Here is a 19,414-nt window from a genome sequence, read left to right as displayed (position 1 = left end):
GTACAGAGGGAGGGATCCTGAGAGGAGTGGTGTAAGTAGTAGATCTGTACCAGTACAGAGGGAGGGATCCTGAGAGGAGTGGTGTAAGTAGTAGATCTGTACCAGTACAGAGGGAGGAGTGGTGTGTGTAGTAGATCTGTACCAGTACAGAGGGAGGGATCCTGAGAGGAGTGGTGTAAGTAGTAGATCTGTACCAGTACAGAGGGAGGGATCCTGAGAGGAGTGGTGTAAGTAGTAGATCTGTACCAGTACAGAGGGAGGGATCCTGAGAGGAGTGGTGTGTGTAGTAGATCTGTACCAGTACAGAGGGAGGGATCCTGAGAGGAGTGGTGTGTGTAGTAGATCTGTACCAGTACAGAGGGAGAGGCCAACAAGTGATATATGTTTCAGTAAGATTGTATTTTTTTGCAATTATAGCAATGGTTATCAACTGAACTGCAGGAATGTAATGTAAATCGCAGAAAATTGAGGTTGTGGTGGCAACTGCAGAGAGGTTTATTTTGTTGAGCGAAACTTGACGTCAGAAGAGTTACAGTATGTTAAGTGGTTGTGTCTCATCTTTTCAGGCTGTTGGTAGGACTAAATATATTTAAAAAGTGGAGCAGGGTGGTGGTTTATTTCTATATTGTTTATTATTATTATTATATACTTTTTTTTGTAAAGTGTAGGTTTAGATGGTAGGGTATTTGTTGATTTCAAATTCAAATCAAAATCAAATTGTATTGGTCACATATACATTGTTAGCAGATGTTAATGCGAGTATAGCGAAATGCGTGTGCTTCTAGTTCCGACCATGTAGTAATATAACATAACCATTTCACAACAACTACCTTATACACACAAGTGTAAAGGAATGAATAAGAATATGTACATCAAAATATATGAATGAGCAATGGCCGAACGGCATAGGCAACATACAGTAGATGGTATAGAGTACAGTATATACATATGAGATGAGTAATGTAGGGTATGAAAACATGGAACGCGAAGCGAGGCGGCCATCTCTGTCCGCGCCGGAAGTTTTAAGAGGGATAGGCCAAAACAAATTCAAACAAATAAGGTAGTTATACTCCAGTCTACTAGGTGGCGGTAATTCAACATTAATTGGTTGCCAACCGCCTTTAAACCTCATCGAATAAGATTTTGTGCCCTATCGTTTAAGTTGCATTAAGTAGCCTCCTTACCCATTGGTGGCGCTCTAGCTATCCTATTTGGTAAGTTTTTCCAGTTTGTGTCGTTCGTGTATTTTTCCTTGTTCTCTGGCCACTGCGCGCATAGACAGAATGCCGTCGATTGAATACGACGAGTGAGTTATTCAATACATATATAATGATTATCGTATATATCATGTGTTTGAATTCTCAAAAACTGTGTGTTAATCTTTCTTTATAGTTCCAAGCCCAGTTGGGCTGATCAGGTTGAAGAGGAGGGGGACGAAGGTAAGAAGCGGGCTAACATTAGCTTGCTAGCATTGACGTTAACTTGCTCGCTAAACCGGGCGATTTCCACGTGTATTTTTGACTTCCATTATAGTCGTTAGTTTCTCTGTCACACTTCGTAGTCAGTAAGACAATTTTTGTGATTTGTCAGGGAGAAGACTATTTCCCCCTGTAAAGTTAGTTGGTAACCTTGGTAGCTAAATAACGTTTGTCTGTCAGGAAAACAAAGTCTACTCGTCATGCTGTAGTTGGCTTGCCTTAGTTGGTGGTAGGCAGACAATCCACTAACAGACAGCATCGATATTATTGTTAACTATCAGGGCCTCATTTGTGTGTTGTCATCCCCACCACCAGGTACCCTACCCCCTCCAAAAGAAACCGTCAAAGGAAATATCAAAACCATCACGGAATACAAGATCGATGAGGATGGAAAGAAGTTCAAGGTACTTTTTGTTATAATACTCATCCAAATAGGAGAGTGGGTTTCTTGATTCCTTCCCAGATAGTCTACTGCCCCTGATGTCTGAATCAGATGTAACTAACCAATAAATGAACATTTGTCATTTGTGTTATAGATTATTCGCACCTTCAAGATTGAGACTAGGAAGGCCTCCAAAGCTGTTGCCAGGAGAAAGGTCAGTGTTTTCTTTTGGAATTTAGCGCAATCTTAACCTTTGGTTGCACAACACCCCAGTATTGAGTTTGATAGGATTGTACATTAACCTTTTACACTCGTACCTGTATATGGGTGAGAAATGGCAGATATGGAGGCAGTGGCTGTACAATAATATGCTATGCACGACGTCAGAACTCAGGGTTATTTGTCACATGAGCCAAATACAACAGCTGTAGACCTTACAGTGAAATGCTTACTTACAAGCCCTTAACCAATAGTGTAGTTTTAAGGGGAAAAAATAAATAAAACAAATAATTAAGGAGCAACAATAAAATAACAGTAGCGATGCTGTAAACAGGGGGTTCTGGTACAGAGTCAATGTACGGGGGCAACAGTTAGTCGAGGTAATATGTACATGTAGGTAAAGTGACTATGCATGTATAATAAACAGAGCAGCAGCTTAAACGTGGGGTAGGGATAATGCAAACAGTCCAGGTAGCCATTTGATTAACTGTTCAAAAGTCTTATGGCTTGGGGGTAGAAGCTGTTAAGAAGCCTTTTTTGACCTAGACTTGGTGCTCCGGTAACGCTTGCTGTGCGGTAGCAGAGAGGAGAACAGTCTATGACTAGGGTGGCTAGAACCCTTGGCAATTTTTTGGGCTTGTCAGAGGAAGGCCCCAAAAATGGCCAGGGGCTCCAACCACCCTATTCATAGGTTGTTCTCTCTGCTACCGCATGGCAAGTGGTATCGGAGTCTAGGACAAAAAAGCTTCTTAACAGCTTTACCTGGGTGTGTTTGTTTGGTATTGTGAAGATGATTTCCCGCTGAATAGGCTTCTGAAATGCACTCATGACACAAACTACGATCGACTTCTCAGAGTTGCCTTGTAAAAGCCTAACATTAAGATCATATTTTATCATTTAGCTAGTTATGTTGGCAATAGAACAGGCTTTCAAATGATGCCCATCTGACCCAGATTGTGATTTATAATGGATAATTTTTGTATTGCGTAAACATCAACAGTAATTGGGTTAAGGCAGGGATGCAGGGCGGTGTTCCAAACAAAGTAACTGCCCGTGTGCTTCCTCTAGTTCCTCAACTGCACAGATAGGAGAGCTCAAAAATGCACCTTTGAGTCATAAAAGTGCATTAAAATTGCTTGGGAACTGTTCACACTTTAGAGAGGTGTGGCCACCTGAAAACACCAGTTAGTCCTCACTCAAACACTGTCATTTTTTTGTTATTTTGTTGCACGTACCCCAAGTTTTCCACACACATTCTTTTTTACTGAATGTATCCAGAAAAAGTTCAGATTTCGTTATTAACAAATGCGTCAAAAAGTACAGTAAATGTAAAATGCACATAAAATCAACAGTGTAATGTTTGGATTCAGTCGTGTGTATCATCTCCAAAGTGTTCTTTCAGTTGCTGCCATGGTCATGCATATCCTTATTCACATTTCAATTTAGCCCTATCCATATAGGCCAATTCCCACGAGTGTAAGGGGTTAAAATGTGAAGGTATTTTGATTTAACATTGCTTTTCTATCCCTGCCAATCAGAACTGGAAGAAGTTTGGCAACTCTGAGTATGACCCACCAGGTCCCAATGTTGCTGATACCACAGTCAGTGATGATGTCTTCATGGTGTTCATCTCTAGCAAAGAGGTGAGGAGAAGCTGACCTAGTATTGTTCTCTTTGAGCCATCAGAGATCTCCTGGGAAGGAATTGCCTCTTCATATCTTCAGTCGCAACAATCCACCAGTTCATTTGTTTTTAGATGATCCTAGTTCATTGTCACCTTTTTTAGTTCTGGTATAAATCAGTGATATGTAATAACCTGAATCCTTCTCTTAGGACCTGAATGCCCAAGATGTGGAAGAGGACCCCATGAACAAGCTGAAGGGACAGAAGATAGTGTCCTGTCGAATCTGTAAAGGAGACCATTGGACCACCCGCTGCCCCTACAAGGACACTCTGGGTCCCATGCAGAAGGAGCTGGCAGAGCAGCTGGGCCTGTCCACTGGAGACCCGACAAAGACTGCAGGAGGTATTGTCATAATTGCCCATAGCTTAGAAGTTATATTGTGCTGCAAAGTCATGATTGTGTTTTAACATTTTTTTAAACTTCGTTTCAGATGAGCCTGAGCCTGCCGCACCAGCTGCAGGGAGCAAAACTGGGAAGTATGTGCCCCCCAGCCTGAGGGACGGCAGCACACGTCGAGGAGAATCCATGCAACCCAATCGCCGTGGTGCTTGTACGTATGATTTGACTCTTCCTGTTTTCTATTTAAAAAAAGTTTTTGTTTTGGGTAAGTCAGTTAAGAACAAATTCTTATTTATGATGACGCCCTATCGGATGCTCAATCACGGCTGGATGTGACGCAGCCCGGATAATACGAGTCAACACCGTAGTCTCTTGATGTCTGGACTACACTTGTGGTCCAGGAGTCCAATCAGAGAGATTTAAAACATTTCTCTTGATTTCATTGGGGTAATTCCAACAAAGCCAGGCATTTTGGTAAACGGCTGGGATAACACAAACCTAAACTGTAACCAAGTGTGTCTATCCTTCTACAGCTGATGACAACGCCACCATCCGTGTGACCAACCTGTCTGAGGACACACGCGAGACGGATCTGCAGGAGCTCTTCAGGCCTTTCGGCTCAATCTCCAGGATCTACCTGGCAAAGGACAAAAACACAGGCCAGTCCAAGGTGAGAGTAGAAGTTCAAACAGTTACTAATTTAGAAGTAGTGTATGATAACCATTAACTTGCTTGTGTAGGGTAAAAAGATTAATTGAAAGTTGAGCGAGCATTTACTGGTCTTTCAGAAGTTGAATTGTTTGCCTTCTAACGGCCTCTGATTGTCCTTCAGGGCTTTGCCTTCATCAGTTTCCACCGCAGGGAGGATGCAGCCAGAGCCATCGCAGGAGTGTCAGGATTTGGATACGATCATCTTATCCTCAATGTGGAATGGGCCAAGTGAGTATTGTTTTAGACTTATGGGAAATTCATGTCAGATGGAGTATGCCTATTCAGTGGCTGTTTAAAATCTAGATGCTTCACTAAATTGCATCTTTTCTCCCCTCGCAGACCATCAAACAACTGATGACATTTCAGGAGGAATGCCAGATTTTGTTCATGTAGTAAGATGTGGCTCTGAATAAAGACTTGTCATTCTGACTGCGGATCACTCGTTTGTAGGTAAATCATGGAACCTATTAATTCAATTGGGGGTCAGGCTCGAGGTAATTACTGCCATCAATATTGTAAATGAGCATGACTGGGGGGGAACCACTAAATAGTTTATCCCTAACTGCATGTTCGAGGTCAAAGCACAAGTTTCTCTAGTCATCAGATACTGTTTTAAAAATCAAGTTACATGGTTAGATGTTAATGCGAGTAGTGAAATGCTTCTAATTCCGACAATGCAGTAATAACCAACAAGTAATCTAAAAATGCCAAAACTCTTATGTACATATTCTTTATCCCCTTACACTGGATATGAGCGGCATAGGCAAGATAAAGTAGATGGTAGAGTATCCTGTGTTCTGACATTGATGCCAAGACAATGTTAGAAGGAACTGCCATTTATTAAGAGCTTTATTTGAAATATTACAACATATAAAAACTACATACAATTTATTTTCACTTTCCAAACACGGTTAAAATCACATTTAAAAATCATAAACATGGAATGGTACTGCAGACTGGCCAGCTCATTTAAAAAATATGGTGGGCTTCAGAATCTCCGGGGAATTTGATTCTCAGTGGAAAGGGGATTGGAATAGGGCCGGGCACTAGTCCGACACCTCCATCTTCTCCTGCTTCCCATTCTCTGAGGGAGGAAAATTACATTCATAGTATGGATACCGATGACACGCTTCCCATCCACATTAAAGCCAATAGCAGTAACTACCACAGGATGCACTTTGAGCAGGCCTAACCTTTCTCATTCTCTTCCTTGATCCGCTCTAAGACACACTTCTTGATCTCTAGTCCAATGGCTCTGGAGAGTGGTGGAGGAACAGCGTTGCCAACCTGGGGGGAAGACAAAAACAGTGTCACTCAAGGCATTTTCTAGTAGGGGATTGAATTCTTGATGGAGAACAGAGACCCAAGTCCAGTACCTGTCTGTGTTTGTCTAGAACATTTCCAAAGAAGCGGTAGGTATCAGGGAAGCCCTGAGACCGCGCACACTCCCTCACACTGACCACTCTGTGCTGCTCTGGATGCAGGACACGACCCTAAAACATGACATTTAGTACCCAAAGCACCCAACATTACAGCTCTGCAGGAGTGAGACCAATACATTTCTGTAGACTAGTTATTACATGGCTGTGTCCTAGCCATTCATCAATTCTACTAGAGCTGGTACAGTATTAGATTTTACCTGCTTGCCCATGGGCTCAGGGTTGGTAACGGTGGTGCTGAAGAAGCCATCCCACTCCAGCCTGCCGTAGAGGCCGGCCCAGTGGTTGTGGCGGTTCCCCGTGTGGGGCAAACACCAGGGGATCAGAGTGTTGAACTGCCTGTCAGCAGGGTCACAGGGAACCCCTAGAGGACAGGACGACAATCAGAACATGTCGTCTACAGACATTACAACAAACCCTTGGATTTGCCATCCAAATTACATTGGCCATCTGAACTGAAAAGTGCTATAAAAATGAACAGGTTAAGACTATTTGTCAGAGTTATGAACACTCCAAGCACCCACTGTTTTAGCAAAGAGGCTAACTTGATTAGGTTGCTATTGTATTTCAAATGGAAACAAATGAAATCATTAAGCATTTAATAACATTTGTATGGCCTAAATATCCATATAATTTAGTACCTCCTGAACAAGTACAAACACCCCTCAGCGCTCCAGAGCTGCTGCGGCCATTCTTTTTGTCAGGGTGGGTGTAGCGGAGCTTCTTGGATGAGGTCCCGTCCCTCAGCCGGACCTCCATGTTGGGCAGGTCCCTCCAGTCAGAGCCAGGTGCTAGGGGGATGTGCCTCATGCGGGCCGCTACAAGGGCACTCAAGTCCTGGGAACCAAAGAGGGACTTAGTTGGTTTCAGGGAAAGCCATCATTCACTCATCCTCGTGACAGTTCTCATTTAACCAATGTCGCAAGCATAACAGGCACTAAAAATCTGCTCCCCAGGTGTGGTGCTCTTTGCTCCTGTAAAAACCAAACAGCTTTTCACTAAGCTGCACTGAGGCATCCAAGAGACTCCAAAGACCGAGCCACACCTATGGCTGTTCAAACAAGTTACTGCTGAGCCACCAGTTGATTGTAACTATGAGGCAGCAGCTGTACCTTGCAGATGTGGTCTTTGAGGATGGGCTGGTACTGTGTGCCTCTGATCTGCCTCTGGAACCAGGACTGGGGCTCTCCGTTGTAGGAAATCTCCAGAGCAGACGCTCCGTTGCGGATCTCTGGCAGGTCAGACATGGTGTCCCTGACTGTGATGGTCCTGTACACGCCGCCATTACCTCTGAAACAGGAAGGAGCAATCAGAAACTAGACAACCCTCATCCTTCACATCACAAGCTATACAACCACACACTTTTACATTGGCTGGTTACCGTGTGACGTTGCTGAAATATTTCTTGTCGTCCACCACCACGTTGAGAGAGCATGCCCGGGGAGCGAACACATGTAGGGGCTCTGGGTAGAGAGGGAGCTTCTCCCCAGGCGCGGCCGCCAGGATGATGGCCCTGCGCCGCGTCTGAGCTACACCGTACTGCCCAGCCTTGGGAGGAGTGGACAGCAGAGGTCAAGCATATCCCATGAATGACTTTCACAATAACTAAAAACATTGCGTTCAATCAATCAGAAAGAAACACGTCAGCTTAAGTGAACTCACCTGTAGGACTCCGAATGTGCACTGATAGCCCATACGGACAAGACAGCGGAGAGTCAGTTTCAGGACCATGGAACTTTTGAAGGAGACAAAGTTCCTCACGTTCTCAAGCAGGAAGAACTTGGGTCTGTAGTAGTCGCAGTAACTATAGGAGAATACACGTTAGGGGAAATGTATACAACTACACCGCAACCACTTAGACTGGAGCTTCTGTACTTGGACAGATCAATAATATAACCCTACATATGTTTAACTGACCTGAGATAAGACACCACCAGAGAGTTTTTGAATTTGGAGTAGGTTCTGGAGTTGAAGCGGTTCATGCCGCTGAAGCCTTGACAGGGAGGGCCTCCACACAGCATCTCCACGTCTCCCTTCTGGGGCAGCCGCTGGCCCAGGGAGTTGGTCTTCTCTCCAGACATCACCAGCTTTAACAGCACATTGCAGTCCTCTGTAAACACTGTGGTGCCCGGGTTGTTCAGTCTGAAGGCCTGGGCTGCTGGGTCCCACATCTCAATAGCCCACAGAGTCTCGGCGATACCTGACAGGGAGGAGCAACAACAATTTGCAGTCACTATGTGGCCTGACAAACACTTAACATTACTCTTGTAACAAATTCTACCTGTATAAAAACCTGTATTAAAAAAGTTCAAGACATTTCCCAAGCTGTTGAAGTAAACTACTAACCAGCTTGGTGGAAGCCTTCAGAGAGCCCACCGCAGCCAGAGAACACATCCAGGGTACGAAGCTTGGGCACCTTGGGGTCCTGAGGCTCCTGGTCTGGAGGCTCCTGAACAGAAGACGACTTCCCTTTGCCTTTACCTGGAGGGCAGGGGGTTTGGAGCCACAGTTACAACAGTAGTCAGAGAAGCCTCATGACAAGCCTAAACCTGTAATAGGCTAGAGGACATTTCAAAACGAGAGAACTATGTGACTGGCAATAAGTACCAGAGAAGAGTAGTTACCTTTGCCCTTCCCTTTCCCCTTGCCCTTGTTCACAGCAGAGCGGGCATGGTTGGGTGGGTCCTCAAAGCTCTTAGACTTGGCATTATAAGCCTTTGGGTGAGAAGGAGACCGATATTACCATCTTGAGCAAACTTCCTCAAATGAGCATCTCAGCTACTTAGCATGCAAGATTAATATGGGAAGTTAAAGTTGCTCAATTGCTTCTCATCTAGTCCAGCCTCACCTCAAGGAAGTAGAATCGGTCAGGTCCACCTGAGGAGAAGTCCTGAACGGTCTCATTCAGGTCCTCTCCGTACTCCACACGACACCGGCCCAGCACCTCCGACATGTTGACTGTCACTTCCTCATCACTCCAGTACAACTGGTTGATGTCTGTGTGGTAACCTGCCTTCGCCCCCTTGTGAGTGTTCTCAGGCCTGAGAGGGTGAACATTAAGAGTAAAGTAAAACCACAGAATACAAAATTATAGACATGCATATATTGGCACCACTTCCTTACAGTGAAGATATGCATTTTAGGCTGAAATTCTTATTGTACAAAAGTTGATGGATCCAAGGGGTTCTTTGCAGTGCTACCATGACATTTGACTTGGGTGCTCACCTGTAGAACTTGTACAAGCGCAGTTTGACTTCAGACACGTCAGCCTTCCCGTTGCTGCGTCTGTGGCAGAAGATCTCCTTGATGCGTCCCACTCTGAAGGGCTCAGGGGCATCCAGGTTGGAGCCCTTGATGTAGTCTGAATGCTTCCTGTAGTACTCTGGGTACAACTCCTCATCCACGTCCTCCTTCCTGTGAGGACGCTTCACTGGACTGGCTGCCTTCACACTGAGCACAACAAAATGTTATGGTGAGATGTATATATAAACAAGTTTTTCAAAAGCTGATGTTGAATTTGCCAACACTAGGATTTGCCTGTGGTATTGAATCTTTCAGCAGGGACCCCAATTTTGCACCAGAATCTCTAGGGTCCCACCCCTCCAAATCTAACGACAAACTCAATACATTTAGATTTACATCAAATTATCTTCAATTCATAAGATTCATCCCTTATTAACAGATCTTTCCCAAAACCATTTGCATACTGTCCCATACAATAACCTGTCCTCTTAATTTGTTACAATAATTTGTGTTGTCGCGACCCCACCGCAATTACCCCGTGACTCCGACTTTGAATATCACTGATGTAAGAGAATCAACAAGGGGCTTTGCATCCTATGCAAATCATGAACGTGGAAGGTGTTCTACGATGTGCTAGCGGAGCCAAACTAAAGTGCCACGGAGTTGCATTATTGTCCAGAGAATGCAGAGTCCAGAGTTATTTATGCCTGTTATACCAAGGCTATAAATGAACACATTTGCCACTAGAAATGTTTTCAACATACACTGAAGTAGATCGCAAGTTTACGAGATCACTACAGTAGTTGCCTTGGTGACTAAACAAACAGACTTGCTAGTTTAGCAAACCAAACATACCAACCAGAAACAAGTATTCAACAACGCCATGTATAAGCGTCAGTATTCCTGGATGTTCCACTCACCTGAAGTTGTATGCATCAGGGGGCAGGTAGCAGCTGTCTCCCACTCTGAACTGCTCTCCCTTCAGGCAGGCCAGAGCATGTAAGGCCTTGGAGTCGTGGTCCTCATCCTTTATGGGTTCAAACACCCGAGGAGTCTCCTGTTCTTCCCTCTCCTCAGCCCTGCTACAGCTGGCACAGAAGCTGAAATACAGGAGACACGGTAACCCAAGACCAACTTACTAATCCTCCTATCAAATGTCAAACACTTAAAAGGTTCAGACATTGCAAAGTCAAAGACCTCAATGAAGACCTCAATTTGTATTGAATTGCAGTATAGAAGAAAAACAGCATCACCACTTGACAAGCCTTTCCAAAGGCACTATGCATTGGAATTCAACATTTTGCCATTTGAGATGTAGGGAATTGTATCATGTTTCTCAAACAAAAAACACCCAAAATGTCCCTTTGTATGGCAAGCCACATTCAAGACAACATTTGATGTCAAAATAACCGGTTAATAATAGTTTTAAAAACACCAGTTAATTGAAACTGCAGGAAAGAAATGAAAGTCCACTACTCAAATTAAATCATTGGAGCAGAAGAGCTTATTTAGAAACCTTGGCTACAACTAATTTCAAAATTACTTTTCAAGAACCACACGGAGGAAATGTCAGCTTTAAGGTATTCCAGTATTAGATTTTCAGAGCTCCAAATGTAAGTACTTGACAGCCCTATCAGAGCTTTAAATGTCAATTTTGACTCACTTGTACTTGCAGTCCTCTTGGGGTGTGAAGGTGGGCGGGGTCTCAAAGCGGGCACAGTCTCCTTCATACCACAGCTGGTAGAAGAAATTCTTCCCATTGTCATCGTCAATCACCTTGATGTCCTCTACCATGCCACCCTGGAAACACAGTGGTACGAAATACATCAGTGATGAGGTGCATGGAGTAGTAGCCGTATAGACAATTGGCATGACAAGGACTGTAGGAGTTGGAAAGACAGCATGCACAGATCTGGGACCAGGCTGGCAACTCCGCTTAAAGAGCGATAAAGCCAATGAATTCTTACCTCCATAAACCAATTGTCTGAAGGGGCCTTGTACATGACGTTGACCTTGCCCTCTATGTAGCTCAGCTGCATGTCTTCACAGTCCTCAACCAGGAACAGCTCCAGAGGGTCAGAGGACTCCCCCAGTACAGTATCTGTACCACGGCAAAACCAGTGGGCATGGAACCACTTCCCATTGTTATCCTCCCACAGAGATGTGATTCTGGAGACCCAAGACAAGACTGTCAACCCCTGAGCCAGACAGAAACCAATAGAAAAGGCCAAGTCAAGATTTTTAAACTGCTATAAAACCTACCTGGCCAGGTAGAGCAGGATTGATGGGTCATCAGAGCTGACAGAAACACAGTCTCCCACTTCTAGCACCTCATTGTCCATACGCGCCTTCATGTAGTACTGCTTCTTCCCCTCAGTCTGAACATAGGAGGGAGAGAACCTTTATCCCAAGTCAGTCAAATTACATACACATTTTTGATATTACAAGTCTAGTGTACTACGGGATATTTTGACCAGTTTGAGGTTAAGAACTTCCTACAACACGAAGGAGTACATACTTTGATAGAGTCTCCAACCCAGGTCAGCTTGCCATTGCTCTGCTTCTTAGTCTTGGCCTTGGACACCTTCTTTGAAGGGGCCTTTACAGGCAATAACTCTTCCTCCTCTATGTTCTCATCATCCTCAGCTTCCTTTACTGCCAGGTTGGGGCATCTGGTGGGGTAATTACATTGATAAGAGAGCAGATCACATTAGCCAATGAGTTCAAGCCACCATACCTACAACATAAGCTCCCAATTTGAAATAAAGGGCTCTGAAGAGGTTCATTAGCTGGCTAGTGTAGCCCCATCCCCAGTTCCACCCCATGGCCCAGTTCACACTTAGTGGCAGTTTTAAAAAAATGTTTTGAGAGTAGAGTTTGTTTTAACAGTCTCAGAACTGTTTAGTGTTTTTCCAGAATGAGTTCATTGGAAGGAACAGTGTTCTGGAACAAAATGTTATGAGTGTTCAGAAACAGCCATGGCATGAACCATTTACCTAGGCAACTAAGGGGCACTAAAGATCAGCCAACTTACCTCCTCTTCTGACAAGCCTGCTTGCTGCGACCACTACCCCCAAACTTGATCATGTCCTTGCAGGCTGAACACTTGCCACAGTCTGGAACGAGGCAAACCTGTAGACAGAGGAATGAGAACATGAGTGTTTTAAACTAGGGTATACCAAAACTACATCTAGACTTGGTTTCCTCTATCGTAGCCACTCTTTCACCCCCAGCTGCCAAACTAACCCCGATTCAGATGACCATCCTACCCATGCTAGAATACAGAGTTGTAACTTACAGCTCGGCAGGTACGGGTGCTCTTGAGTGGCTCGATGTTCTTTACCATTCGGCCATCAGATTTGCCGCCAATGCTCCTTATAGGACACATCACTGCACTCTATACTCCTCAGTAAACTGGTAATCTCTGTATACCTGTTGCAAGACCCACTGGTTGATATTTATTTATAAAACCCTCTTAGGCCTCACTCCCCCCTATCTGTGATATCTACTGCAGCACTCATCCTCCACATACAACACACGTTCTGCCAGGCACATTCTGTTAAAGGTCCCCAAAGCACACATATCCCTGGGTCGCTCCTCTTTTCAGTTTGCTGCAGCTAGTGACTGGAACGAGCTGCAACAAACTCAAACTGGACATTTTTATCTCAATCTCTTCATTCAATGACAATATGGACACTTACTGACAGTTGTGGCTGCTTTGCATGATGTCTTGTTGTCTCTACCCTCTTGCCCTTTGTGCTGTTGTCTGTGCCCAATGTCTGTACCATGTTTTGTGCTGCTACCATGTGTTGCTGCCATGCTGTGTTGTCTTAAGTCTCTTTATGTAGTGTTCTTTTGTCGTGATGTGTGTTTTGTCCTATATTTTTATGTAATTCATTTTTAATCCCAGCCCTCGTAGGAGGCCTTTTGGTTGGCCATCATTGTAAATAATAATTTGTTCTTAACCGACTTGCCTAGTTAAATAAATGCTTCAATTATGAACAGGAAACCAATTAGTTGCATAAGAGCTTTAACTAGTTCGCTTGGCAGAAGTTTTTCACTTATTCAAAGTGAAATTAAATAAGGCTCCTCCAAGTCTTGGCTCAACCTCATTCAGATCGGCACTTAGTAAGTTACCTCACAGACACCGCAGCGCTGGCGTTTGATTCCGCCATCCTTCTCATTCTGATCAATCTGGTCAGAGAAGAAAGTGTCAAAGATCTTGTAGACCAGCTTGGTGGTAGTCGCTCTAGTGGGCCCTCCTTTGCTGTCCCTTTCAATCTTGGTGGGATGGCGGATGGCCTGTCTTCTAGCAGCTCTCCTATGAAGGCAAAGAAGCAGGTGGTTGGGTGTTGGCCCAATGCAATCTATTATAATATTAGTATAAAATGTAGTAATGCTGTGTTCAAGCTCTCGACAGCCAAAGCAGCCATGCTTTTAGTAGGCATGCAGATTTCTTTTAATGACAAACAGCACAAATTGAGATGAGCTATACAGTTCACCAAATTGCTCTATGACAACACATTTGTTGCAATGCACACCAAACAAGCCAAGGATATTTTCAGACCGAAGGGCTGTAGAATACCTACCAGTACAACAGCATGCTGCATTAGGGAATGTCAAGAGGAGTGTTAAACACCAGGGATCAGAGGGAACAAAGAGCAGGGAGACAAACATAACCCCCTTTATTGTCCCCAACACAAATCCACATGTGAATATACACAGCTCTGGTGGCTGGACCTTTAACTTTACGGTTTGAACATAAAATAATAAACCACAGCCAATTAAGACTGAAGTGCATCTTCAATCCAGCTATTGACCGACAGTCTGCCATTTTAACTTCATGCTAAGAGTTAAGATTCTCTCCCAGCCACACAGCCTAGTGAGAAGCAGACAGCACTACGGGGGTGCTTATAAACAGCAAGTCTGTTGCAACATCAGACAATACCAGGTCCTATCATTACCTCTTTCCCAGGGTGACCCCAGCCAGCTTGATCAGGTCCCTCATGCAGGGGGTGACGATGATGGGCTGCTCGTCAGAGTCCCCGGCCTCGTCGTAGCTCTCCACCTGCTCCACCACAAACTGGGCGTGGCGCAGCAGTGTGTCCTCTGTGAAACGGTTGAAGTTCAGCCCAGCAGGAGGCACTGTGGTCTTAGGGGCAAAGAGGAGAGCTGGCGAGTCAAGTCAGTGCTGAAGCTGATGTTGCCATGTGTGAAGATTTGGGCCATTTTCGTTAGACACCGAACAGAAAAATAACTACCTGCACTTATCCAATAATAAATAATAAAGTGTAGTGGCAACACATTTTGCACTAATAAACAAGACCCTAGTCAAGCATCTACACCAAAAGATCTTAGCATTTCACCTCAATCTTGTTGAGGAGGTCCTCATAGCTGACGTCAGGGTTCTTCTGCAGGAACTCCACCACCATCTTGCTCATGTAGATCTTCTCCTGCATCACAGCGAAGATGGGGGCGTACTCCTCCCTGGGATCCATCAGGATGTAGTCCGCAAAGGCTGGAGATAGAGAAGACGTCATGGGTTAGAGGTCTGAGTCACTATATACACACCATGAGTATAGGCATTAGGCTAATGTTTTAACGTTCAATCCACTTAAATAAACCTAAAGGAAGCTCTTGATTAGATTACCTGTAGTGAATCCAATTAAGGCTTTCTCTCCTCCATCAAAACCAGTGATCCACCAGGCGTTGATGGGTCCAAGCTTTTTGGCAGGAACCCCACCTAGAAAAATAGCAGTACAGTAGTTAGCCATAGGTACACCACTCAAGTATATCTTACATAAAATTGTTTAGTAAAGATTGTAAATCGACTATGGTTGGAGGAAAACACATATATAAACGTTGTTAGTGTGAAAAAGGTCAGGGACATACCATCCATGCAGGGGTTGTCATCATAGATGGGCTTGACTGCACAGCTGAAGTACAGCTCAACGTTCTTCTCAATGAGCCCAGAGTCAAATGGACACAGGTGGCCACGCTTGTCATAAACACTGCAACAAAGAACAGTTCACCTTCACCAAGGTGACAGCGAAAAACATGCACTAAAAGGCTGATGTGGTATACAATTTTGAAGGGACAGCATGGAGGAACCACTCACCAGAAGTTTGTAATCTTGTGCTGGGGTAGTTCCTCGTAGTTCTCAAAGCCGTCTTCGTTCGAGTCAAACAGAGAGAGGCGCTCGTCTGTTAACATTTCTGGCTCATCCAGCTGTAAGTATACAAACATAATCAAGTAAAGTTATTGTTTAACCAGTCAATCAATGAAACTATAACGAGAATAAATCCATAAGGTTTTACTCTATGAAATCCTATTTAGTACAAGTCATCATTCAACAAATATCCAGTTGGCCCTAATGACATGTTAAAATGGCACCTTAACACATTTTCTTTAGGATTACAGCCTCGAGTTTCTCACCGCATTATCAGGATCTCCCTGAAATAACTTGAGGTCCGAGTCATCCAGATACTGCCTGCAGTCTGGACATTTAGGGGGTGGAGTCTGAAACAGGAGATGAGCATCAGTGACACTGACATGGCAACTCTGCTCCAAAATTATATAACAGCTTGAGCACAGGAATGGGCCTCACCTTAGCTGCAGCCACTGCCTTCATTTTCTCACTAGTGGCATCCTCTGCAACTGGCCTGAGAAGAAAGGATGGAGACAGTCAATGCAAATTGAAGGAAGGGTGTGGCCAATTGAAGGGAGAGGTTAAAAGGTGAATGGTCTTACTTATTGTCTAGCTCCACTTTAAAACGCTTCTCTTCTTGTGTCTACAACAGAAATAACTGATTAGGAGGTGCATTGATTAATAAGAGTAAATCACATGTGAGTGACAGGTGCCACACAATAAGATCCTCACCTCCTCTTCCTCTGTGTCCCGATCTACTTTCTCCTTCTCTTCCCCTTCTCTATTTGTAACCTCTCCATTCGTAACCTCTCCGTTCACCTCGTCAGACTTGCGCTTCTGACTGCAAGGGAAAAGTTTATTCATGAGCAGAATGCATAAGACCTTGAAAGGTTAAGGGAAACATAGGCGAGTTCCTACTCACACTTTGGAGAACATTGATAAGATGGTGGGTTGTTTCCCGGAGACAGAGTTTCTTGTGACTCGGGAACCAGGAGATTCTGGACAACAGTAAAGAAACAATGTTTAACCATTTAATGATTTGGAATCGATTGCATCCATGTGCCTCAACACTTGGTCATTTCCCAAAATGTACAGTTCTCTAAGATGTGTTTGGGGTTTTACAAGTTGCTTGGTAAAACAATTAGATGGACATCAGAACCAATCTTTCAGAGCATGAGACATCACAGAAAATGGATACTGTATAGATTAATCCAGGGAGAAATTGATGTTCCCAGCCACTCCTACTCACTCTTGGGCTCAGAGTCTGACTTGCTCTTCCGTCCTCCCTTGCCTTTGGGGGCAGAAGGAGACTTCATGGCATCAGCCTCTTTGGTGTCCATGATTACTTCTTCATCCTCTTCCTTGTGAGAGTCACCATTTGCTGCAGAGCCATTTATTTTGCCATTCTTGCAGTTCTGCGCCACAACATCACCATGTGAGCCATTCTCCACACACAGCTCACGTCCCAAAAGGGCCTTCACCTTAGAGAGGTAGCCATCCTGAGGGGAACATGTAGGCCCTGGTCAAAAGCACTGTATAGGAAATAAGGTGCCATTTTGGACAAACCCAAAGATACTATTTCTATGGAGTGAGAGATGGGCCAGAGTGAGTGGATTCATTAGATTGACAGGATGCAGCCACAACTCACCATTGAGATCTCTGAACTCTTCATCTTGGCTTTCAGGCTGTTGAGCTGGTCCTGGGCATCCGGATGCAGGAAGTCCTGCACCAACTTGACCTTTTCTTTGACACGGTCCTATGAGTTAAATAAACTGGTTTAAGACATGCTTTGGAAGCTGCTACCCATCTAAGTTATTTTAAGTGCTTAGCCACAAGCTGTTCACTCACCTATGGTGAGGAAGACAAATCGAGCATGAGGTCTTATACCAACAAGCTCCAAGACAGTTTGTAGCTACAAGCCATCATAATGCTGAACACTAAGCAGCCCTCCACACACATATGCACTCATCCACACAATTTTATGCCACACACTAAATAATGGACAACGTAAACACTTGCCCCCCCAATCCCCAACACAGGTGTAAATATTAGACTGCAGATTGTGCATTCTTGTATTATACTTATGTTAAAAAGTTCATTCTAGTCTGAGCCATTTACTTTCGCTTATATTATTTCTTATTGTCGAGAAGGAACCTGCAAGTAAGCATTTCGTTGGACGATGTATACCATGTGTATCTTGTACATACGACTAACAACTTCACAAAGGGATAGTCATGATCGGCTTTCTGGACATTAATCAACGATGAAATAACATAGAAAACGTAAATAAGTATTTAGCATTCGAAACCAAAATGTCCAACTTGGTAGTTCAGGTCACTCACCTCATCGGAGATCCCATCTTCATCTTTTTCCAACACCTCCAGCCTGTAAACAAACAAAGTGTTACCCACTCGCTACAATGATCTAAACATGATCGTCAAATCCAGCATATTAGCATGGCACAACTTGTTGACAGGTCGCTAACGCTAAATGTTAACGACATCTAGCTGGACACTTAATTGTGAACCTTACTTTATTTTGAATTCCCATCCTAGCTACTGTACCGAGCATCGAACAAGAAGCCAGCTAATTCATGTCTGTTTACAGCATGATAACAATGTAGATAGCTAACCGTTGAGTTGCTAACATTTCACAAATAGTCGATGATAGCAAGCAAGCGAACAACATTAGTTAGCCAACTAGGAAATAAAAACATGCATGTATCCCATATTGAAGTGAGAGGCAACAGCTGACATGAGCCAAAATGTATTATTTGGCGCCAAATCTATTCCCAAGCACAACGCATCTTTGGTACAGTTAAATAGCTAGACATGGCATAGGACAACCGTGGAAGATGCTAGCTAGCTATCCATCCAGTTAGTAGAGCCGTTTCAGCGTGGCAAAATTAATTCGCAGTATTGTGCATGGAATGGTGGATCGTGTGATACGGTGAGAATTAGAATACCCCATGCCATGCATGTGTGCTTATTTGACAGGACAAAGGGTGAACTGAACGCAGTGTGCTGCAAGCTATAGCTAGCCGAACATGCCAGCACTGCAACATTACATTTGCGCTAGCTAGCTTGTAACGTTACCTTTTCCTGACATCCACTGGCAGAAACAAGGAGGTATTGGCTGGCATTTCAAGTGTGAGCGTGATAGACTCAAATATAAAACTAGTTTAGATAAAAACAAGAAAAGACAACAAAGAATCGTTAAAACTATGTGCTAAAATCAGAGCTCTCTGGAAAAACAACGTGTGTGGCATCTGATGTATGCTAGCTATATGCAGTTCAGGCGCGCGGGCCGTCTTTTCGCGCGGAAACCCGGGCATTTTGGGCTTTACCATTACGTTGATGTATAGGTGAAACGCATGGAGAATATGGGATCAAATTTCATTAATACATGTATCGATTAAGGTTTTGAACAAATTTCACATTGATTGTTCAATTAAATTATACATTAGCATTGGCTGTTTGTTTCATAGTATGTTTTCACCTCTCTATGGAATATTTTACATTGTTGACACCCCCATTGATTTGCATACTACAAAACTTCGTTCACCACAATGTACATGATTTTTCGAGGGAAATCAAGGAACGACACAAATGCAATCGGATTGATAGTGATAATGGTTGATATATATATTATTTTTACTTATCAGAGACATAGCTGGCTTTATAAATGTATTTATTATGGTGACCTGCTGTACAACTAACGCCTCATGTCCACGAGATGCCGCAAACTCTTTGACATTGAAGTCATTCAATG

General features: G+C 43.8%; 2 protein-coding genes across 3 annotated transcripts; one reads left to right on the top strand and one right to left on the bottom strand.

The window, feature by feature from the left end:
- The first annotated feature begins 1,185 nt into the window (after nt 1-1,185).
- eif3g (eukaryotic translation initiation factor 3, subunit G) lies at nt 1,186-5,242 on the top strand. The gene is made up of 10 exons (XM_035747592.2): nt 1,186-1,306; nt 1,393-1,439; nt 1,794-1,882; nt 2,015-2,074; nt 3,618-3,722; nt 3,913-4,105; nt 4,194-4,313; nt 4,636-4,772; nt 4,935-5,041; nt 5,153-5,242. The coding sequence occupies exons 1-10, from the start codon at nt 1,284-1,286 to the stop codon at nt 5,166-5,168; spliced, it is 897 nt and encodes a 298-aa protein (XP_035603485.1). The 5' UTR covers nt 1,186-1,283; the 3' UTR covers nt 5,169-5,242.
- Nucleotides 5,243-5,644: 402 nt separating this feature from the next.
- Nucleotides 5,645-18,940, bottom strand: LOC118365413 (DNA (cytosine-5)-methyltransferase 1-like). Of its 2 annotated transcripts, XM_035747587.2 has the most exons (35): nt 18,739-18,940; nt 17,986-18,028; nt 17,292-17,399; nt 16,893-17,142; nt 16,566-16,641; nt 16,376-16,484; nt 16,246-16,286; nt 16,103-16,157; nt 15,931-16,014; nt 15,614-15,723; nt 15,388-15,506; nt 15,146-15,238; nt 14,862-15,013; nt 14,460-14,647; nt 14,085-14,099; nt 13,633-13,816; nt 12,530-12,627; nt 12,014-12,167; nt 11,758-11,873; nt 11,463-11,664; nt 11,159-11,295; nt 10,416-10,595; nt 9,478-9,702; nt 9,101-9,293; nt 8,877-8,967; nt 8,599-8,733; nt 8,170-8,452; nt 7,915-8,056; nt 7,634-7,800; nt 7,365-7,542; nt 6,894-7,089; nt 6,453-6,616; nt 6,190-6,306; nt 6,007-6,100; nt 5,645-5,897 (listed from the first exon to the last, which is right to left on the bottom strand). In XM_035747587.2, the coding sequence occupies exons 1-35, from the start codon at nt 18,783-18,785 to the stop codon at nt 5,860-5,862; spliced, it is 4,584 nt and encodes a 1,527-aa protein (XP_035603480.1). In that variant the 5' UTR covers nt 18,786-18,940; the 3' UTR covers nt 5,645-5,859. The 2 variants fall into 2 exon arrangements, with proteins under 2 accessions (XP_035603480.1, XP_035603481.1); XM_035747588.2 differs by lacking the exon at nt 14,085-14,099.
- Nucleotides 18,941-19,414: the final 474 nt, after the last annotated feature.

This window comes from Oncorhynchus keta, chromosome 32 (genome assembly GCF_023373465.1).
Source record: "Oncorhynchus keta strain PuntledgeMale-10-30-2019 chromosome 32, Oket_V2, whole genome shotgun sequence".
Classification (NCBI taxonomy): domain Eukaryota; kingdom Metazoa; phylum Chordata; class Actinopteri; order Salmoniformes; family Salmonidae; genus Oncorhynchus; species Oncorhynchus keta.
Note: the sequence above shows the minus strand (reverse complement) of the source record. Positions and strands in the feature narration are given on the sequence as shown.

Bases quoted from the DNA above. Each gene is read 5' to 3' on its own strand.
- LOC118365413 (XM_035747587.2), bottom strand. From the start codon at position 18,785: ATGCCAGCCAATACCTCCTTGTTTCTGCCAGTGGATGTCAGGAAAAG. The intron at 16,485-16,565 runs GTGAGTAGGAAC...TTTCCCTTGCAG, and splicing joins TTATCAATGTTCTCCAAAGT to TCAGAAGCGCAAGTCTGACG. The intron at 6,307-6,452 runs GTAAAATCTAAT...GTCATGTTTTAG, and splicing joins CTGAGCCCATGGGCAAGCAG to GGTCGTGTCCTGCATCCAGA.
- eif3g (XM_035747592.2), top strand. From the start codon at position 1,284: ATGCCGTCGATTGAATACGACGA. The intron at 1,307-1,392 runs GTGAGTTATTCA...CTTTCTTTATAG, and splicing joins CCGTCGATTGAATACGACGA to TTCCAAGCCCAGTTGGGCTG. The intron at 2,075-3,617 runs GTCAGTGTTTTC...CCTGCCAATCAG, and splicing joins AAGCTGTTGCCAGGAGAAAG to AACTGGAAGAAGTTTGGCAA.